Raw genomic sequence first — 17,028 nt, 5'->3', positions numbered from 1 at the left:
GCACAGCGTTCCGCAGCTACCGCCGTGAGATCTCGATAGCGGATGAAAATTAGGAACATATGATACAGGAGTGACACACATAATCAAAGTAAACGCAGTCGCTATCCGACAACGTACCAAATGACCAGTAAGCAATCACGTCTGATCGAGATCGTGACCGATTAAGTACGGAAGCACAATACGGCGGACAACCATGGTATTCCTCTAGCGCAAACCAAGCTGGAGCAACTTATACTATACAGAAGTCAGTGTAATAGCACAAGCTTGTTAGCTTGCAATCCATGTGGTGGAACGCAGCCACGACCCGCGTAATGGCGCAAGCGTGCGAAACAACGGCGGAAGGGTCATACAAAGTCTTATAGAGTGCTGTGCGCGGGCCCAGCACGGCGAGAGCTTTGACCAGGTTCGCGCGCTACGATCGGCGAACGGCATATGGTGAGGCCGAAGCTGTGCACGACAAAAGAGATTGTCGAAATACTACATCGCACATGCAGTGTTTAGGCAGAAGAATCAAGATTAACGACAGGACAGAATAGAACAATGCAGTCGGGATGAAGCGAGGCTGTGGCGAAAGAGGCAGAAGAAAGGCACTCACCACTTGGGAAACAAACAATTACAAGGTTATCATGACTACGATATGCAGTGCATCCCGTGAATTTGTGTTCGTGAGCAGCAAGGGAGACGGTGACAGAGAATATGAGACGGTCGAGCGGTCGAACACAAGTACGATGTCGTCGCAGCTACCGATCTTGGTCTGCTACTAAATTAACAGACAGGAGGGGGTGGTGTGCGGATAAACCCGTGAAGCGACCGGAAAGGGAAGGCCGAAATTAACTCCGCGAATGGGGCGGGGCTGGCATCCTTGGCGGCAAGGCTGTGCAACGAGCCGCATTCTTGGGGCTGCCAGCAACGTTGACCGCTTGGCATTCGCGGCACAGACTATTGGCATGCCCCGTATATTATATCCTCTTACTAACACGCTGTCGCTCTTTTCCCTCGTACTCGATACCAGCCTTCTCTCCGTCTCGGTACCGTTGCGTGACCACACTAGTAGCTGAATTGGGCTGCACGCATACAGCCTCGTTGTGCTCGGAGAAGAGTGCATTCCGTTATTGCCTTCTTAAAAGGAGCACCTGGGTCTGCATTCCCGGACCTGCCCAATAGAACGCTTTAAATTGGCCGAACTCTCCCTCCGCATAGCCTCAAGAAAGTCCCGCACAGCCAGTCGCAGCTGGCCCACAGCTAGACCACAGCTCGACCGTCAGTCCTTGCCCTCGTGCACCAGCTTGGTAAGTTGCGCTTTGGCCCTTGAATGGGATATACCTTTGTAAATAAGCGCCGCCACTGACTGCTTCTACGCAGGCTGTGTGATCTCCTCTCATAAATTCTGACCGTTCCCGCGATGTGTGAGTAGACCGCTTCCCCTCCCCATCACCACAATCACATCACATCACCAAGTCGAGTCGTCCTTATCTCTCCGCCACCGACATTTCGCCACATCCATCTCATTGCGCCACAAGTACCTGACGATCGCGACGCTCATATAAATACCACCTGCAGCTCTTCCAATTGACCATAACCTACACTCCGCTGAGACCCAGACGGCGGTAGCAGGCACATCCGTATCTGACGCGACATATCCGTCCCCTCTCTCTCCAGGACCCTCAGTCGCTGGCATCACGCGCCGCACGACTTTCGACGTGGCTGAGTCTGACCAGCAGCAGCAGCACCCGACAGAGACGTCAGAGAACCCTACACGTGCTCGTCACCGGCCGAATTCCTTGGGGAATCCACAATCGCGATATCCGTCCCAATACCGCTCCTCCAAGCGATCATCTACGCTGCCTGCTGCACGCGTCACCTCCCCTATCTCGATTCGCTCCATCCGCGGGACCACGCAGGAGATCGGTCGCAGGTTATCACAACACCTCATGCCTGAGAAGCCGACAAACACGCCGCCGCCGTTCTGGCGTGGCGTCAAAGCCATCATCCTCATGTCATGTATGTGCTGTCTGTCTACACTTGACGATGTGTTACTGACTGTGGTGCCACAGGGATCAACGTCTTGCTTGTCTGCATTCCTATTTCCGTACGTATTCCGATCTTGGATATCCAAAAGCTAGAAACACGAGGTTAATCGCCGCATGTAGTGGGCAATGAATTTCGCGCTCCCGCACACTAACTCGAATGATACTCTGATATTCATTTGTGAGTGACACAACCCTCATTTTCACGATATCTACTTGACTCCTGGTTCAGTCTCATTCCTGGCTATCATTCCACTTGCGAAGCTCCTTGCTTTCGCGACGGACGAGCTCTCTATGCGGGTCGGGCAGACGCTTGCAGGCCTTCTCAATGCTACCCTGGTGAGTCGATTGCGCTGCTTGCCCACAGCGTGTCCCATTTTCTGATGCATTTCCGCCCACAGGGAAACGCGTACGTGTGCATCGCTCTTCTCCTGCTATGTGTTTCATACTGACGCCTGCCTCCTTCCAGTGTTGAGTTGATTGTAGCGGTGAGTAGCGTACTTGTCTTGGCAGCGGATAACCAGTCGCTTATATCGGACGCCGTCTAGATCATCGCACTTATCCAGTGTCAGCTGCAAGTGGTCCAATCATCCCGTACGTCACTCTTGTCAAACTTAGTCTGTCAGATTGCGGTTGTGCCGCCCAGATATCCAATCGCGAATCTCGTTCTTGTTTCGCGGGGTGCTCGTTGAGCGCCCACGTCCTCGTAGCGTCTAATGGCTCTTTACTGACTCATATTTGCAGTGGTTGGCTCCATTCTGAGCAATCTTCGTGAGTGGTTCTTCATCCTTTGATCAAGACCAGTGCCTGATTAGAACCGTGCTGCCAACTACATTAGTTCTGGTACTCGGGATGTGCTTCTTCGCGGGTGGTGTGAAGTTCTCCGAGCAGGGTTTCGGCATGAGTGCGTCTCTCATGGCTATGTTGGCTTCTACCCTGCTGACATAACCCTAATATCTTCTGCTTCCCGTCCCTGCATCACCGCCTGTATCACCTGCGTGTTCTATGGGCATTGATACTACTCGGCACATCGTTCCGACGCATCACCAGGCGCGACACAGCTCAATGCGTCGCTGCTCACCGTATCGGTAATTGCGGTCCTGCTACCGGCGGCCTTCCACGAGGTCGCTGGTGCGGAGATCCCTGATCCTATTGAGGGCCGAGAGATCCTGAGTTTCAGTCGCGGGGTGAGTATCTACTCGCGTTATGTGTCTCATCACAACGAGGCTGACGCCCCGTTTTCCCCTACTCCCAGGCTGCTGTGATCCTGTTGTTCAGTAAGCATGCTTGACGCTGTCGCCCGCCTGCAGGTTTCTGACACGTGCTGTCTCACAGTTTACGGATCATATCTAGTCTTCCAACTGTTCTCCCACAAGGATCTTTACGAGGACGAGAGTCCAGACGTGTTCAAGTCGACGAAGTACCCGCACTCACCCACCCCGAAGACAAAGCAAGCTCGTCAGGGTTGGCTCGCCGCGCACTGGCGCCGCCACGGCGCCGACGACAGCAACAACAGTGCGGAGCCCCTCACGCCTCTGGGAGAGACCCGGCGAAAGTTGGAGAACGGACAAGTACACAACAGTACCTTGGTCGACGATGAGGGCAACGAACTCGGACGTTCTTCAAGCCCAAGCAATGATGTCGCTGCGTCATCAAGCTCGACACATACCGACGTTGACGCCGAAGCTCAGCACGAAGAGGAGCAGCCGGAGCAGCCGCAGTTGTCCGTCCCCTTGACAGTCGCGCTTCTTGTGACGGTCACAGTTGTGCGTATACTCAAATTATTTAACACGTCCTGCTAGAGAGCTGACTTTGTGCAGCTTGTTGCCGTTACAGCAGAGTGGCTGGTAGACTCCATTGACGGGTTAACGAACTCAGGGACCATCAGTAAGGAGTTTGTCGGCCTCATTTTGCTCCCTATTGTTGGCAATGCTGCAGGTATGTCTTTACTCAAAGGTCTTGAAGATGCGAACTGAAAAATTTCATCATTCAGAGCACGTTACTGCTGTCACGGTTTCTGTCAAGGACAAGCTTAACCTGAGCATCGGAGTTGCAGTAGGATCGAGTATTGTGCGTATCTTGGGCTCAAAGATCGTTCCGAGCTTCGGCTGATAACTTTGTTAGCAAATCGCGTTGTTTGTCATTCCATTCATCACCGTGCTCGCATGGATTCTTGGGAAGCCATTGACGCTCTTGTTCGATCCGTTTGAGAGTATCGTATTGTTCCTAGCAGGTATGTGTCCGCATATTGCATCACAAAGGCTGCTGCTCATAAGAATGATGATAGTACTGGTCGTCAACTACACAGTGCAAGACGGGAAGAGTAACTGGCTAGAAGGCATGATCTTGATGTGCCTCTACGTTATCATCGCGGTAACATTCTGGTATTATCCTGGTTCGTGTTTTTTTATCTTATGCACACTCATCCTATCTCTGATCCGCACTTGTGACCACAGGCATCAGCATCTCACAGCAGATTGCTGGACAAGAGTTGATCTGCTCGTCATAATTATTCGTCCGTTTTGCATTGAAGACCGGTACTTAGGATCCCTTTCTGTCCCCAATATCTCCCCATGTGGTAGGTTATGTGTGTCTGCTGGCCCTCGCTCAATACGGTCTCCGTCCTCTCCCATCTATCTTCCCTGGCTACACGTTCTCGCTATAACGTCGCTCCCTATCAAGTTATCGGCTTCTGCATCTGTCTCGCATTCATCCACGCTATTCACCCTAGCGTTTGGATCCCGTTCATGATATGGTTGGTTAGTGGACATCAGCCGCCGACTTCCATAGACCTACGGCTTGTCGCAATCGTAAGTTACGCTGGTGTTGAATATCCTCCATTGTATTACTTGAATGTCATGACCGCTGAATGTCGCGCCATACCCCGTTGTATTATAATGTCCACTCATTCATATATCTGACAATATAATGGTTCAAACTTGTGTGATACCAAAATAAAATGCAGGATAGTAGGACAGTCACCGTGTGATCGTACAATAGGTAATATACAAGATATCCTCTTACACGCTGTGAGATCAAAACTAATGTGGCGCTTGTGCTCACCGTTCTACAATTTAGCCTTCGGCGCGCCAGCATTTACTAATGTCGCTGCAGCAGCTGCAAGGACCACAGTGCCTCGCTCCTTTACCTTGGTTGCTGAGCAATCCGGGCGCATCATTAGCTCGACATTGCCATAGGCACGCCAGATCAACGTACTGAAAATCACTTTGTCCTCTTCTCTCCACATCTCTGTCACCAGAGTCTCGCCGGGATAGACGACGCCCACAAATCTGTACCGCATTGATCAAACACTACGACAAGTCAACACCAAGCTGACTCACCGGACTTTGATATCCTTGAACTCGCCGAATGTCTTGACCACATGTTTCCCGGATATACCAAAAGAGCACAGGCCTGCGGGAGGCAGTACTGCTCAGTTCTTCTGCCGACGATCGCGCGCCAGGCGGACTCACCATGCAAGATAGGCTTATCAAATCCACCAATAGCAGCGAACTCCGGCAGGATCTGCATGGCATGCTCAGCACCATGAACGGTGCGGCGAGAGAAGGATAAACTTACATGCAGTGGGTTGTAGTCTCCACTCAGGCTGGGCACACGCATTTCATGAGGTTCCACACTGGGAACGTAAGTGGAGCACTGACCGGTACAATGCGGCCTGGGTTGGGAGCGTTTTCTCCTCAACAACAGCGTCCGGCTTGCGCTGAGGCGGTGTATTCGCTGCGGATGCTGCGCCGCGATCTATTGTCCGTCAAATTACGAATGCAGTTAGAAAGGGCTCCCAGAGCGTCTCGGGCGCAAAAGTAATATTGCCGGACGCCGAGCGCCTTGGCCCGTACCAAGGCAATGCATCCCGAATCGAGTTGCCCCAATCGAGTCGGTTGGACGAACGCACCTTTGCCTACACGCTTGCCACCGAACCCTCCAGCCCCTCGGATGAACACAGTGGACTGGTTCTCGAAGATCACCTTGCCTGTCGCCTTGTCCTTCGTTTCCACGATTGACGTCACGGCAGCAGCTTTCCCCTTGTCGAGCACTTCCATGAGTCTATCATACAATTGAAACCAGTTCAGCCAAGCACGACGCTAAAGGAAAGAGCACCCACCTGGCCTCATTGACGAAGTGCCCACTAGTCGGTATAGGGCCTTTGATGGAAAGATACTGCTCACCATGCAGCAGCTTGGCCTGCGATGCGCGGAACACATTCAACGGCTGTACATTATACCCCAACTCGAAGCACTTACGGGATTATAGTTGGGTAACCAATCGAGAGACAGCCCTCCACTCGCTATGAATTGGGGAATGACACCGAACGTCGGTATAGCCGCGAATTCGTCATCTCCCTCAAATGTCCATTGGAGCTCTTTCTCGGTCGCTCCAATACCAAGATTGTAGAGAATCACATCACGGTCCGTGTAGTGATACTCGAGTGGTTCCTCCACTTTCGTCTTGGCTTCTGCAACAAGTTTAGAGTCTTCGGGGTCTGCATAAGGGCTGCTTGCATCGCTGCTATTGCTGCCGCTGCCGCCAGCACTGTCGTCGGCTTCGTTGCCGAAGTTCTCAGCGATCTTGAAGGATGTTAGTCACTGTATATATATATATACGTACAGAGAGATGCAAACGATTACACACCTGCATGAAAGCCTCCTGAGTGCTCCCGGGATTCGTGGCGCGGCCATCGTCTAATGTTTCGGTCAACGATCATCAAACTTGGACACATATGGACACATACTGAAGTCAGTGATCAAGCTCCACTTCGAAATGATCGCCTCTGGCGTCAGCGGCTTGTTGACAGGGAAGCCATACCCGCCTGTACGTTGCCACCGCAGTTGTGCGATCCATCCAGCAGCGACCTGGAAGAGGCCGCCCGTCGTGTCCTCGTTCGCTTCGCTGCTCAGGAAGCCAACGAGAGGCGCGATGTACTCTTCCTACAGATGCAGGGACGGTAATCCATTCAGCATGATCGTCGAGATCCCAACACTAGTGTGGTCCAACCTTGATCGCATCGACATGGTCACTGGCGCTAAACCTGTATCTATTGATTGATACAATGATGTCAGCGGTCTTATTGAGCGGTCACACTTCGCAACAGCAGGCGGCCAACCGACGTACTGAGCAAGACCTATCAATGGCCCCGCGGTGGGCGCTACCGTGTTCGCTAGGATGTTGTACTTCCTGCCCTCAATTGCCAGCGTACGCGTGAGGCTCAATACTGCAGCCTTGGCAGTAGCGTACTGTCACAGATTGCAGAGCGTGAGCACGCTGTACAAATAGTAAGTCATGGAAACTAACATTAGCAAGACCACTCAGGCCGTCTATGCAAAAGCAAAAGTGATCTCAGCGAAGGTTACTCCCCCTGCACGGAAGTTATGGCTTACAGATACCGGCTTGGGAGCCCATTGTTACAATGCGCCCGAACTTCTGCTTCTGGAAAATCGGCCAAACTGCTTTTGCGCACTGAAGTAACAACGGCTTGTGAGTAAGCGGAGGCGTGAACGCGCCCAGGTCACTCTGCTCACCTTGAAGGTCGCTCTGCCCAATCAGATAATGATAAATGCAGGTGCCTAGTCGCATCAGGCAAGCTCACCGTAGATGCACCGCCGTCACCTCGTCCCATTCTCTCTCGCTCATGGCAGCAAATGCATTTGGACGTATGACACCAGCATTCGCAATGAGCACGTGAACACCGCCAAAGGCATCTAGGGCAGCCTTGACGATCCCCTCCCCGTCCTCAGCCGACGCGATAGAGGCAACAGCTTTGCCTCCCGCTATTCCAGATTGCTAAGATTCGAGTTGCTACTGGGCTGACATCGTAAATGAGACTTACCTTTAGCGATCTCTGCGACCACACTCTTAGCCGTCTTCTCATTCACGTCGTTGACAACGACATTGGCGCCTAGCTTCGCGAAGACGAGTGCGTAGGCACGACCGAGTCCCGCTCCTGCACCGGTAATAATCACTGTCTTCCCATCAAATCGAATCTCCGATGAGGCCTGGGCATTAGTAGACAGTTTTGATCCTGCTGCAAATATTCCCTTTCATGCCGAAGGAATGAGGACATGACGTCATACCAGTGGGCAAATATCTTACCGGGATATCCAGGTCTGGCAACCCCTGAGGGCTAGTGATGGTAAGGACAGTCAGGAATGCCCTTCCGAGGCGCTCTATGCAATATGAGGCTGGACCCACTGCTCAGCATGTTCAAAATCAGTGATCTGTTCCCACTTTTCTTGCACCTGTCAACGATACTCGTGACATTGTCTCCCAAGATCTGTGTCGAAGGGTGAAACTTACAGCAGATGGTGTGAAGGACGCGTCTGTCTTAAATGCGGCTCCTTTGCTGCGCTCCCACCGCACCTCGGCTACATACCCTGCACCAACCTCGAAAATCTTTCCTGATGCGTCGGGCCCATCGGGGTGCGTCACAGAAGCAACGAAAGGTGCAACAAATTCAGGCTAGAGTGTTGCGAATCATTGAGTACAGTCACATGTACTAGAACAATGGTTGTACCTTCAGGTTCGCGAGCATCTCAGGCGGCATGATCGTTTCGGTCATCGCGGACGCCGCCATCTAAACGCAGGATGTCACGGTTGGGTCCCTTAACATGCGTATGCATCTCAAACGTACAGGTGCAATAACGACGGCCTTGATTCCGAATCTGGCACCCTCGAGAGCGAGGGTCTTTGTGAATGCGACCAGTCCCATCTTAGCAGCACTATAGTTCGCTTGGCCAAAGTTGCCTGTCCATGGCTCAACATCGAGAAGACAAAGTATAGCTGGGATAGCCGCACCATACAAGCCTGCCGCGCTCGCCGTGTTGACGACGCGACCGAATCCCTGCTTACAGAAGATGGGCCATACAGCTTTCGTGCATGAGAACGCACCCTTCAGGTGGACGAGCTGGACCTGGTCCCATTCCTGGTCTGTCATGTTCTTAAACCTGTAGCCACGGAACTTGGTGTCGACGTCAACAGTGCGGAGTTCTATGCCTCACGCACCCCTTGTCCCGAAGTATGCCAGCATTGTTAATTAGGATGGTCACTCCGCCAAAGGCGTTAAGCGCGGTCTTTATGACCGCTGCGCCGTCCGCTACTGACGAAGTATTGGCTACTGCCTTGCCGCCAGCTGCAAAGATCCGCTCAGGCAGTAAGCGGGTGCGTCGATACAATGGCCGTAAACCAGCTACGCACCCTTCGTGATCTCATCGACCACTTTCTGCGAAGCTGCCTGACTGACGTCGTTTACGACCACATTCGCGCCCCTCGAAGCGTAGAAGAGCGAGTACCTGCGCACACGGTGAATACCCACACCCACTGCTCGGGACGTATAGCTCACGCCTTGCCCAGCCCACCGCCTGCGCCAGTGATGATAACTGTGTGGCCCGCGAACGAAAGTTGCGACATGGTTGTGGATGACCGAAAAGGTTGGGGTAGCCGTTATACCGCTCCCGTCTGGGGAAGGGAAGCGCGTAACGGCGTGCAGAATCACATGCAACACGCGGTCCACGTGCTTTTGCCTCCGCGAACGCATCCAGCCGACGCGTCTCCAGGCGTCATCGCAAATCATGCATATCGGACATCCTCTAGGGTTGATCTTCGCATCCTCATCAGAATTGTTTGTTAGTACTTGCATCATCTTTCGTGTATTGTAACACATGCAATATGATAATTAGATAAAAAGATGAGACGTGGCGCCCTGCGCAAGATATAGTACATGGGTGTCTGTACCATAGCCGGGGCATGGAGCTGGCCGCAACCGCCTGGGGAACCGAAGGCAAGAATATATAGGACCAAGACTGAACCAGGAAGGGGGCGATGGAGGGACAGGAAAACAATAGGGGTTGATATTAACACAAGCCGACGGGGTCTTTTTGGCCGAAGAACAAAGCAAGAGGCGGCGTGGACAAGGCAAAGAGCGAAGAGCGACCGTGTGCGGGAGCAAGAAACCGACAAAGCAAAACAAGGGGTAGACAAAGACAAAGAATAATTCGGATGAGGCGACGGGCATAGACAAAACGAGCATGAGAGGGGCATATGCAGTCCAATACAAATGAGTGTTCGAATAAGAGCGTGGTCGACAGGCGTCAGGGTGATCATGCAAAAGTGAATGCGCTTTCAGATCAAATGGTATGGCGTGTCGGGCGAAAGGCGGGGGCATCAGACCAAAACAACTTGAAGTGAAAGCAATGTGCGGTGACAAACATAGACAAGGACATGACCAAATGACGAGGATTGCGTAGTGTGTAATAATCAAACACATGTGGTTGAGACTGCAGGACGAAACGACGACAGAAATAGGAGATAGATCGTGGATGGATGGAAGTGACGGTTGATGGTACACAGGTGTTGGGCCGTGGGGGAGGGTGGATGCATGAAGGGCGCGACATCGGGGGTACCCCAGAGATCCTCACTCTTCGAGGTTCATCTTGTCGCCTTCCAGCTCATCGTAGATATGCAAACGCGCCCACTCGATGGCGTAGAGCGACGCCTTGAGGAACTTCTTGTTCGCGTACTTCTGACAGACGTGCTGTTGGGTGAAGCCTTGCTCTGTGATCGTCTCAAGCAGCCATTGGTGACCAGGCTGCAGGTGCTCCTCTGTAAAGCCGGAATAGAAGACGAAGGCCTCGTTCTGGAAATAGCAAAAGTCAGACGACATTTCAACAAGTCACGTGGACATGACAGGTTTGGAGAACAAAACGTTGGGAGGGCATAGCTTCCACACGCTCGAACGCATAAAGGGCTCGCAGGTGAAATTGGTACACACCCAATCGCCTCCCAACATCCGCCTTGCCGTGTACATCCCAATAGCTGCTATGAGGCTGGGCTTCACCCGCAGGAAGCGGTGGTCCAACAACGTGACCTCCGTAAGGAACTTGCTCAGCGTCCGCGTTTGGATGTCGTAGTCGTCCGCCTTGCTGATCTTGCGCATCCAGCTGTACGGTGAGCAGTAGTGACTGACTTTGAACTCCAGTGTTTGCAGCACTATTCGCTCGCCCTTCAGAATCTCCTCCTTCGAATAGCCCTTGTCCGTCATGAAGACGAACTCTTCGACGGACGGGGCGAGAATCTCCTCGTACTTCGCAGCGATGAACATCGCTGTCACGCCGACGAGCTGCAACTTGAGGACGGAGACAATCCGCTTCGTCAAGAAGCGATCGACAATGTTGATAGCGATCCACAGCGTTTCTGGAAGCATGTGATATCGCAAATGCACCTGCAATAGCCAGTCGACGAGTGTTTGCCGCATAGACCAGTTAATCTCCGTTTGCCCGTCCATATAGTCAGGGTTCGGCATGACGTCCTCCTGAAGAAGCAATCAGTATGAGCCATGGAAGCGTAAGCAGAATGCCACTGACCTCGAGCTCATTCATGTACTCGAAGATCTCTTCGGCGTATTCCGAGACCATCGTCATGTCAAACTCATCGACCGTGTCTTCAAACGTCTCTCTGATCTCGTCGACTTCCCGCTTGTAACGCTGTGCGCGTTCTGTACTGACCTCGGGCCACATGCGCCCCGGTTTAGGCCCGAGAGCATACTCTGCATCCTCGTCGTCGCTTTCGACCTCGACAGCATCTGCAGCCATATCACCCTCTTCTTGGCTTACGAGAAGGCTAACTTCCTCCACAGACAGAGGTCGCGCAGGAGCAGGCTGCTCCTCGTCCTCCATGTCCACATCGTCCTCCTCCGGGGAGGGTTCGAGGTACTCTTGGGGCACGGGCACAGGCACACGGTGCACGACACGCGCAGGTGCGTGCGGTCGCTGAACGCGGATAGAGGATGCCCGGACATGTCCACCGTTTGTGGCGTTGCGGGTAGTCGCGAGCGGCACTCGTTGCGGACCGGTGGTAGCAGCGAGAGATGTTGACGCTGTGCGCTTTAGCACAGGCTGGACTTCCTTCACCTTGCCATTGCCGTTGATTTTGCTGACGTTCTCCTGTTCATCAATATTGATGTCAGTCAACCACAATCCTCAACACGTCAACCGAAGTCGGACCTTGCGATTGACGGCAGTCGTCGTGACCTCGCCCAGTGCAGGGCGTTGAGAAATAGTTTGCTTGATGCCTACGTGTGGCACTCGCGATGCACCAGCAATAGCACCACTGGATGATTGGCGGATATGTCTACTTGCTGCATTTTCGTCACCGTTGACTTTCACGCGTTGTGGACCGGTTCGGTTTCGCACAGGAAGCTAGAATAGCGCATGCGTTGTGTTTAGAACTCATCAGAAAGACTCATAGATGACTCACGCGCACAGAGTGGTTTGCCATTATGTTGAATGAGAAATATGTACTGTTGAAGTGTTTATGTGGCCGGTGTGCGTATGTGGTGCGCCTTGTTGAATAAACCGAACAAACTGAAGAAGGCGGGAGTGGTCCGACACGCCGAGGGACGAAAGTAATAGGGAGGAGAAAGACGCGGTTTTGAAACCAGACGGCGGTGTCAGCCTACGACGAGGATACGATGTTCGTTTCGCGATTTGAACTTGGACCGTATCGCGCGCACGTGACCACCAAACTCGAACAAAGAACACGCTCTGAAGTCGGACGCGTAGACGGCCAATCCTCCTTGCAAAAATGCCTGTCCGACGCGTCTTAAAGGACTTCCAGTATACTCATTGTATACAAACGTGTAGATGTGAGCGCGTTTCCAGCTATTTAGGGCTGGATGCCTATTGCATGTGCCTACTACTCGCTGGTAAGTAGTGGGACGCGTGCCAGCGTGAATCAAGCGTCTACGCGTCCGCCTCGTTGCTGATACGCGATCTCAAGGCCCGGGCCTCACAGGAACTGTTGCGACCATCTTTGGTAGCTGTGCGCTCCACGATGACCCCTCCTAGGGACATACGTCGTCAGCAGGTTGGTGTTTCGGGCGGCCCGCATGTGCGATCATGACGGGGGACATATTCACGGTTTATAATCTCGTATTGACTACAACCGTGACGCGAAACTGGAATGCTTCGGGCGTAGCGCATATCGTCAGAATGGGCCTATTTGTTTTTAGACCCTGCCACAGCGATCACAAAGGGACAGATAGTACATTCTGTCCCCACAGCACTCCGGATAGATTGGCTGTGATACTGTGCTTCATCGTCATCAACGCCTGTGAGGTACAGCCAATGTTGTGGGACTTGTACGTCGCATATAGTCCCTGAGGGGAAGGGTAGGGCGACAGGTCCGCGATCCACAAATGGAAGTCTGCGGAACCATGAGTCTTGACGGCAAAGAATTGCAGGCGTACGTACCACAATGTCCGCAAAGGGACCTGTAGACGGGCAATCCTTTATTTAGGCCGCTCGTTCGCCCACCGCCGAAGCTTGCCCTGGTCTCTCCACATTAAGCCGTTGACGTCAGTGTCGCCTGACGTGCTGGAAGTCAATCCGAGCCCTGCCCTGCCCGCGTTCCCGCTCACGGACAGGGGTTCGATCAAAGCAGTGCCACTGCTGTCTGTTTGACCGAGTCTTGTACCAGGCTGCCAACCTTGCTTCATCAGTAAACGGTGGCCGACATTCGTATCAGGCAGCGGAGTAGATGTGGAGGAAAGTGTCGGAGAGGGAGATGCCGTTGGCATTACCGCGGGGTATCCGGTCACGCGCGTCGAAGACGGGCTCGAAGACGTCGGCGGCGTTACTGGTATGGCATCAGAACGTAGAGCACGACGCTGTGCACTCCTATCAACATACTGAGTTGACGTTTGTACCACTTGATATGGAGCATGTCGGGTAAGCAAGCTGCGCTTGAGGGTCGCAAGCGCCCTTTTTGGATCCTGCTTTGTGGGCGCAGTCTCACTAGACAAAGTCAAGTCTCGCTTTCGCTTCCTGCTTGCTTCGCGCTGACTACTGCGGGCGTCACACAGAGGGATCTCATCGTCTCCCGTGGGTGAACACTCCACACACGGAATCTGGTCGTCGTGTATGTGTACAATGAAGGTTGTACTTCCTAGACTCAGACGGTCCAGATGGTTGAGGCGGCGTGGTATGCTTGCCATTCGGGGAGATGACAAGCGCCAACCTCGAGGGTCGTCGGCAAGTGGAGCTGCTGCTTGAGGTGAGGGCAGCACAACAACACTGTCGCCAAATGCCCCAGAGCTGAGACCGGCTTGGAAGAAAGTCCCATGCTTTGAGCCCATGTCGACGACTGCCCACTCACGTCTGTCCTGATCCCAGTAAATTGTCGCGTGGATCTTCGATACCTCCATCTCCTTCAGACGAATTCGTGGAACGTCACTGCTGGAATGCGCAGCGTCGCGACCAAGCTGTACCTCTTCGTATCCGTCGATGACTGCGATAGAATGCTTCTTGGGGAGGACCGAGCTGCGTTGGACAAGTAATCGAAGTGATGGAGACGAGTGTGAGTGCGAACCTAGAGTTGGCGCGGCGTCGTCGGAGTGTGCAGTGAGCGATGCGGGTGGCGTTAGCTCAGACTCCGTTTCATGAGGCCATTCGAGTGCAGGAGAGTACACGTTCCCCGAAGCGTCCGCGGCCGCCTCGTTGGCATAAGCAACCGTGGCTGAATAATGATCGGTTTCATAAACTTCGCCCTCTTCCATCGCTCCCCCAGCAGCACAACCTTATAGATAGTTATGAGATGTGCGGTGTACAATTGAAGGAGAGAAGAAAGATCACTCGACAAAGCCAAGCGGAAGGTGGTCAAGAAGAGGGTGACGGTTGTGATCAATTTCCATTTCTGGAATGCCCCAGAACGGAGATGAACCGAATCCCAGTACTTACATTCTTTGTACGTAAACACGGTGTGGACCACTATAACCTGTCTCAACCCTGCGTCATTACTGTAAGGCGGCACCTGTACTGTTTCCTTACCCGCTGCTTGAAACTGTCTTGCCACTTTGAGGAGCCATGGAGTACGTGTGCGAGGTATGAGCCACACTTCCTATCATGTGGCGCGTCGTAAGTTTCGAGACCAGGAACATCTCAAGCTGCTCCTCAGTAAGGAGTGGCTCGTCAAGATCGATTCGGAGAAATCCGTTTCGTATCTACTGGTTGGCTTCCCAGATTTCTAGACCAGTTGGTATATTGATTTTTTGTATGCTGCACAGAAATTCTATGCTTCTGCAGTGGACATGTCGTGTTGCATCCTTATAACGGACACAAGGAACGTATGGGGAGAAGGTAAGACTCTTTGCTGAGCATCGTCGAACGGTTCAGCTTGATTTCCCACCTTGACTAGCATTGACAAGCAAGCAAATTGCACGACGCTGGCGAGATTGTAATCCGAAGCATTCGCCAGAGTTCCCCAATATCGAAGAGGAAGACAAATGGAGAACTGCCATTCTAGAAGTGCTATCTGCTTCCCATACACTTGGTGCAATTATGGATCTAAATTTCGGGATTGTGGATTCACACTATGCCGTTCGTTCCCCGGGGTGTTCAACGCCGTTCTATTACTCAACGGCTACGTACAGGACTTCTCATTCGAATTGGGAAACGACGAATTTAGATGGAGATGGGATACCTACCCATTAGGAGCGAAAGCTGCGGCGGATGTTCTCTCCAGACAACTCATCATGCCACTGATCAGCGTCACTCATCTTGCCTTTTCATCGGCGGATCCGGTAAGCGAATTGTCCGAAGCTGACCTTGAGAAGGTGGGAAATATCCGCGTTTCTGTTGAGCGTTTTTGACCTAGGACATTTCAGGCGGTCGATAAGGTCGGCAGGACCGCTCGCCGGACAGTAGACACTCATGTTAAACATGCTGTCTCCCGACCCCGTGTCGCTACCACATTGCGGCGGATGACTGCGGTATTCAATTATCTCCCGGATCCTCGTCAGTACCAATTAGAACATTGCTTCGTACCTGTTCCACACTCTGACTGATCGCAGCTTCGATCTCTTTGGACGTGGTAAAACCTGACTTGAGTTTGCCCACCATACAACTCAAGTCACGAGCCTCTACAAAGAGTCCGCGGTCGTCTGACCTTCAGACCTCAGTTCTAGCCGTGAGTTTCTTGACCCGGCAGGTTCAGCATTTACCACTTACCATCTTCATACAGGTCAATAAAGGGCCAGCTGTGGATTCAATGGAAACGGTAGGATCGCAGCCAACACCGGAAATCATCCCCAGTGAAGCAATATCAAGCCGGCCGGCCGACGAGGATTCAGTAACTGAGGATGAGGATGAAGATCGACCTGCTGTCTTGGCAGCGAAAGGTCAGATAGAAGACGTTGTGGGCGGACCGTCCAGAAGTGCTGTTACCTCACCTTCAGGGTCCCCCACACGTGCTGTAAGTTCTCAACGACTCCGCCAGAGTGGTCCTGGACGTGCGAGAACCCCAGAACAAACGTCCAGCCAGGGTGTACCCTCAATCGATTCGCCGTCATCTCCGCCTGCAAAGAGGACGAAGAGAACAGTGGAGTCGTCCTCGTCGTCGGGTGATGAAGACAGTGAGGCCGAGCGTAGAAGGCATGTCGCTCGGATCAAGTCCACTTCGACGCGAGGTGCGAAGCAGCCACTCAAGCGAGGGGGCAGACGATTCTGAGGCAGCGTAAGCTGACGAGCACGTTGGTTATATGATTTCCCTGCGGACACCCGCTGTCGCAGCCTTCGTAATGATGCCATCAGCGGTGGAAAGCAAGAAGCACATGTGTTCAGCAGCGTGTTTGCAGCGTGCCTCTCTACCACGCTGACGTGCCCCAAAATGAGATACAGGTTGGAGGGTCACGAAGCGCGACCAATCATTGACTGTGTAGTGCAGTGAAGTATCTTGGTGAGCATGCGAATATCCTCGCCGAGAAAGGCTATGGCACAGAGCGCCTACGGACCACATACGACAGCCGCGCGTGCAATCGTCTTGCGGTTGACGGCTAGTGAGCTGAGACAAGAAGGGCGGTCGGTCGGACGTGCCGGGCTGCTGTATATATCACTGATCTACATTTTACAAGGCCCGCCACTTCATCGGCCGGTATCCATACATCGGTGAATGGCGTGAGAGTGCGCAAGGACAACGGGTAAATGCTCTCATTTCA

General features: G+C 52.9%; 6 protein-coding genes across 6 annotated transcripts; 2 read left to right on the top strand and 4 right to left on the bottom strand.

Annotated features, from left to right (window-relative positions):
* Positions 1-1,402: 1,402 nt before the first annotated feature.
* Positions 1,403-4,536, top strand: POSPLADRAFT_1035880 (hypothetical protein; the record flags this gene model as incomplete). Its single annotated transcript, XM_024477110.1, has 17 exons — positions 1,403-1,406; positions 1,561-2,001; positions 2,055-2,089; positions 2,151-2,208; positions 2,260-2,366; positions 2,429-2,436; positions 2,497-2,515; positions 2,594-2,621; positions 2,772-2,798; positions 2,866-2,931; positions 3,078-3,214; positions 3,338-3,793; positions 3,830-3,965; positions 4,021-4,097; positions 4,152-4,260; positions 4,315-4,422; positions 4,484-4,536. The coding sequence occupies 17 exons, from the start codon at positions 1,403-1,405 to the stop codon at positions 4,534-4,536; spliced, it is 1,869 nt and encodes a 622-aa protein (XP_024335563.1).
* A 401-nt stretch (positions 4,537-4,937) lies between these two features.
* On the bottom strand, positions 4,938-9,449 carry POSPLADRAFT_1075716 (hypothetical protein; the record flags this gene model as incomplete). The annotated part of the gene is made up of 27 exons (XM_024482843.1): positions 4,938-5,183; positions 5,244-5,317; positions 5,369-5,441; positions 5,501-5,552; positions 5,607-5,634; positions 5,690-5,786; positions 5,941-6,092; positions 6,151-6,230; positions 6,290-6,613; positions 6,678-6,727; positions 6,778-6,973; positions 7,041-7,080; positions 7,158-7,279; positions 7,338-7,360; positions 7,424-7,502; positions 7,565-7,577; positions 7,633-7,813; positions 7,873-8,080; positions 8,136-8,166; positions 8,235-8,281; positions 8,340-8,501; positions 8,557-8,616; positions 8,674-8,786; positions 8,838-8,986; positions 9,045-9,171; positions 9,237-9,331; positions 9,382-9,449. The coding sequence occupies 27 exons, from the start codon at positions 9,447-9,449 to the stop codon at positions 5,095-5,097; spliced, it is 2,733 nt and encodes a 910-aa protein (XP_024335562.1). The 3' UTR covers positions 4,938-5,094.
* A 1,003-nt stretch (positions 9,450-10,452) lies between these two features.
* Positions 10,453-11,713, bottom strand: POSPLADRAFT_1151609 (hypothetical protein; the record flags this gene model as incomplete). The annotated part of the gene is made up of 3 exons (XM_024486554.1): positions 10,453-10,674; positions 10,810-11,349; positions 11,402-11,713. 3 exons carry the CDS (start codon positions 11,711-11,713, stop codon positions 10,453-10,455), a joined length of 1,074 nt encoding a protein of 357 aa, XP_024335561.1.
* A 303-nt stretch (positions 11,714-12,016) lies between these two features.
* POSPLADRAFT_1151738 (hypothetical protein) lies at positions 12,017-12,226 on the bottom strand (the record flags this gene model as incomplete). Its single annotated transcript, XM_024486578.1, has 1 exon — positions 12,017-12,226. A coding segment is annotated over one exon (210 nt), but the record flags the coding sequence as incomplete, so codon positions are not given.
* A 1,332-nt stretch (positions 12,227-13,558) lies between these two features.
* Positions 13,559-14,901, bottom strand: POSPLADRAFT_1048964 (hypothetical protein; the record flags this gene model as incomplete). The annotated part of the gene is made up of 4 exons (XM_024479635.1): positions 13,559-13,673; positions 13,727-14,612; positions 14,774-14,832; positions 14,864-14,901. 4 exons carry the CDS (start codon positions 14,899-14,901, stop codon positions 13,559-13,561), a joined length of 1,098 nt encoding a protein of 365 aa, XP_024335559.1.
* POSPLADRAFT_1067312 (hypothetical protein) lies at positions 14,810-16,610 on the top strand. The gene is made up of 8 exons (XM_024482172.1): positions 14,810-14,917; positions 14,968-15,042; positions 15,100-15,172; positions 15,231-15,412; positions 15,466-15,648; positions 15,700-15,829; positions 15,886-16,001; positions 16,056-16,610. Exons 1-8 carry the CDS (start codon positions 14,900-14,902, stop codon positions 16,539-16,541), a joined length of 1,263 nt encoding a protein of 420 aa, XP_024335558.1. The 5' UTR covers positions 14,810-14,899; the 3' UTR covers positions 16,542-16,610.
* Positions 16,611-17,028: the final 418 nt, after the last annotated feature.

The sequence above is a fragment of the Postia placenta genome (assembly GCF_002117355.1).
Source record: "Postia placenta MAD-698-R-SB12 unplaced genomic scaffold POSPLAscaffold_13, whole genome shotgun sequence".
NCBI classification, from domain to species: Eukaryota; Fungi; Basidiomycota; class Agaricomycetes; order Polyporales; family Adustoporiaceae; genus Rhodonia; species Rhodonia placenta.
The sequence above is the reverse complement of the archived record's forward strand: the minus strand, read 5'-3'. Positions and strand labels throughout refer to the sequence as shown.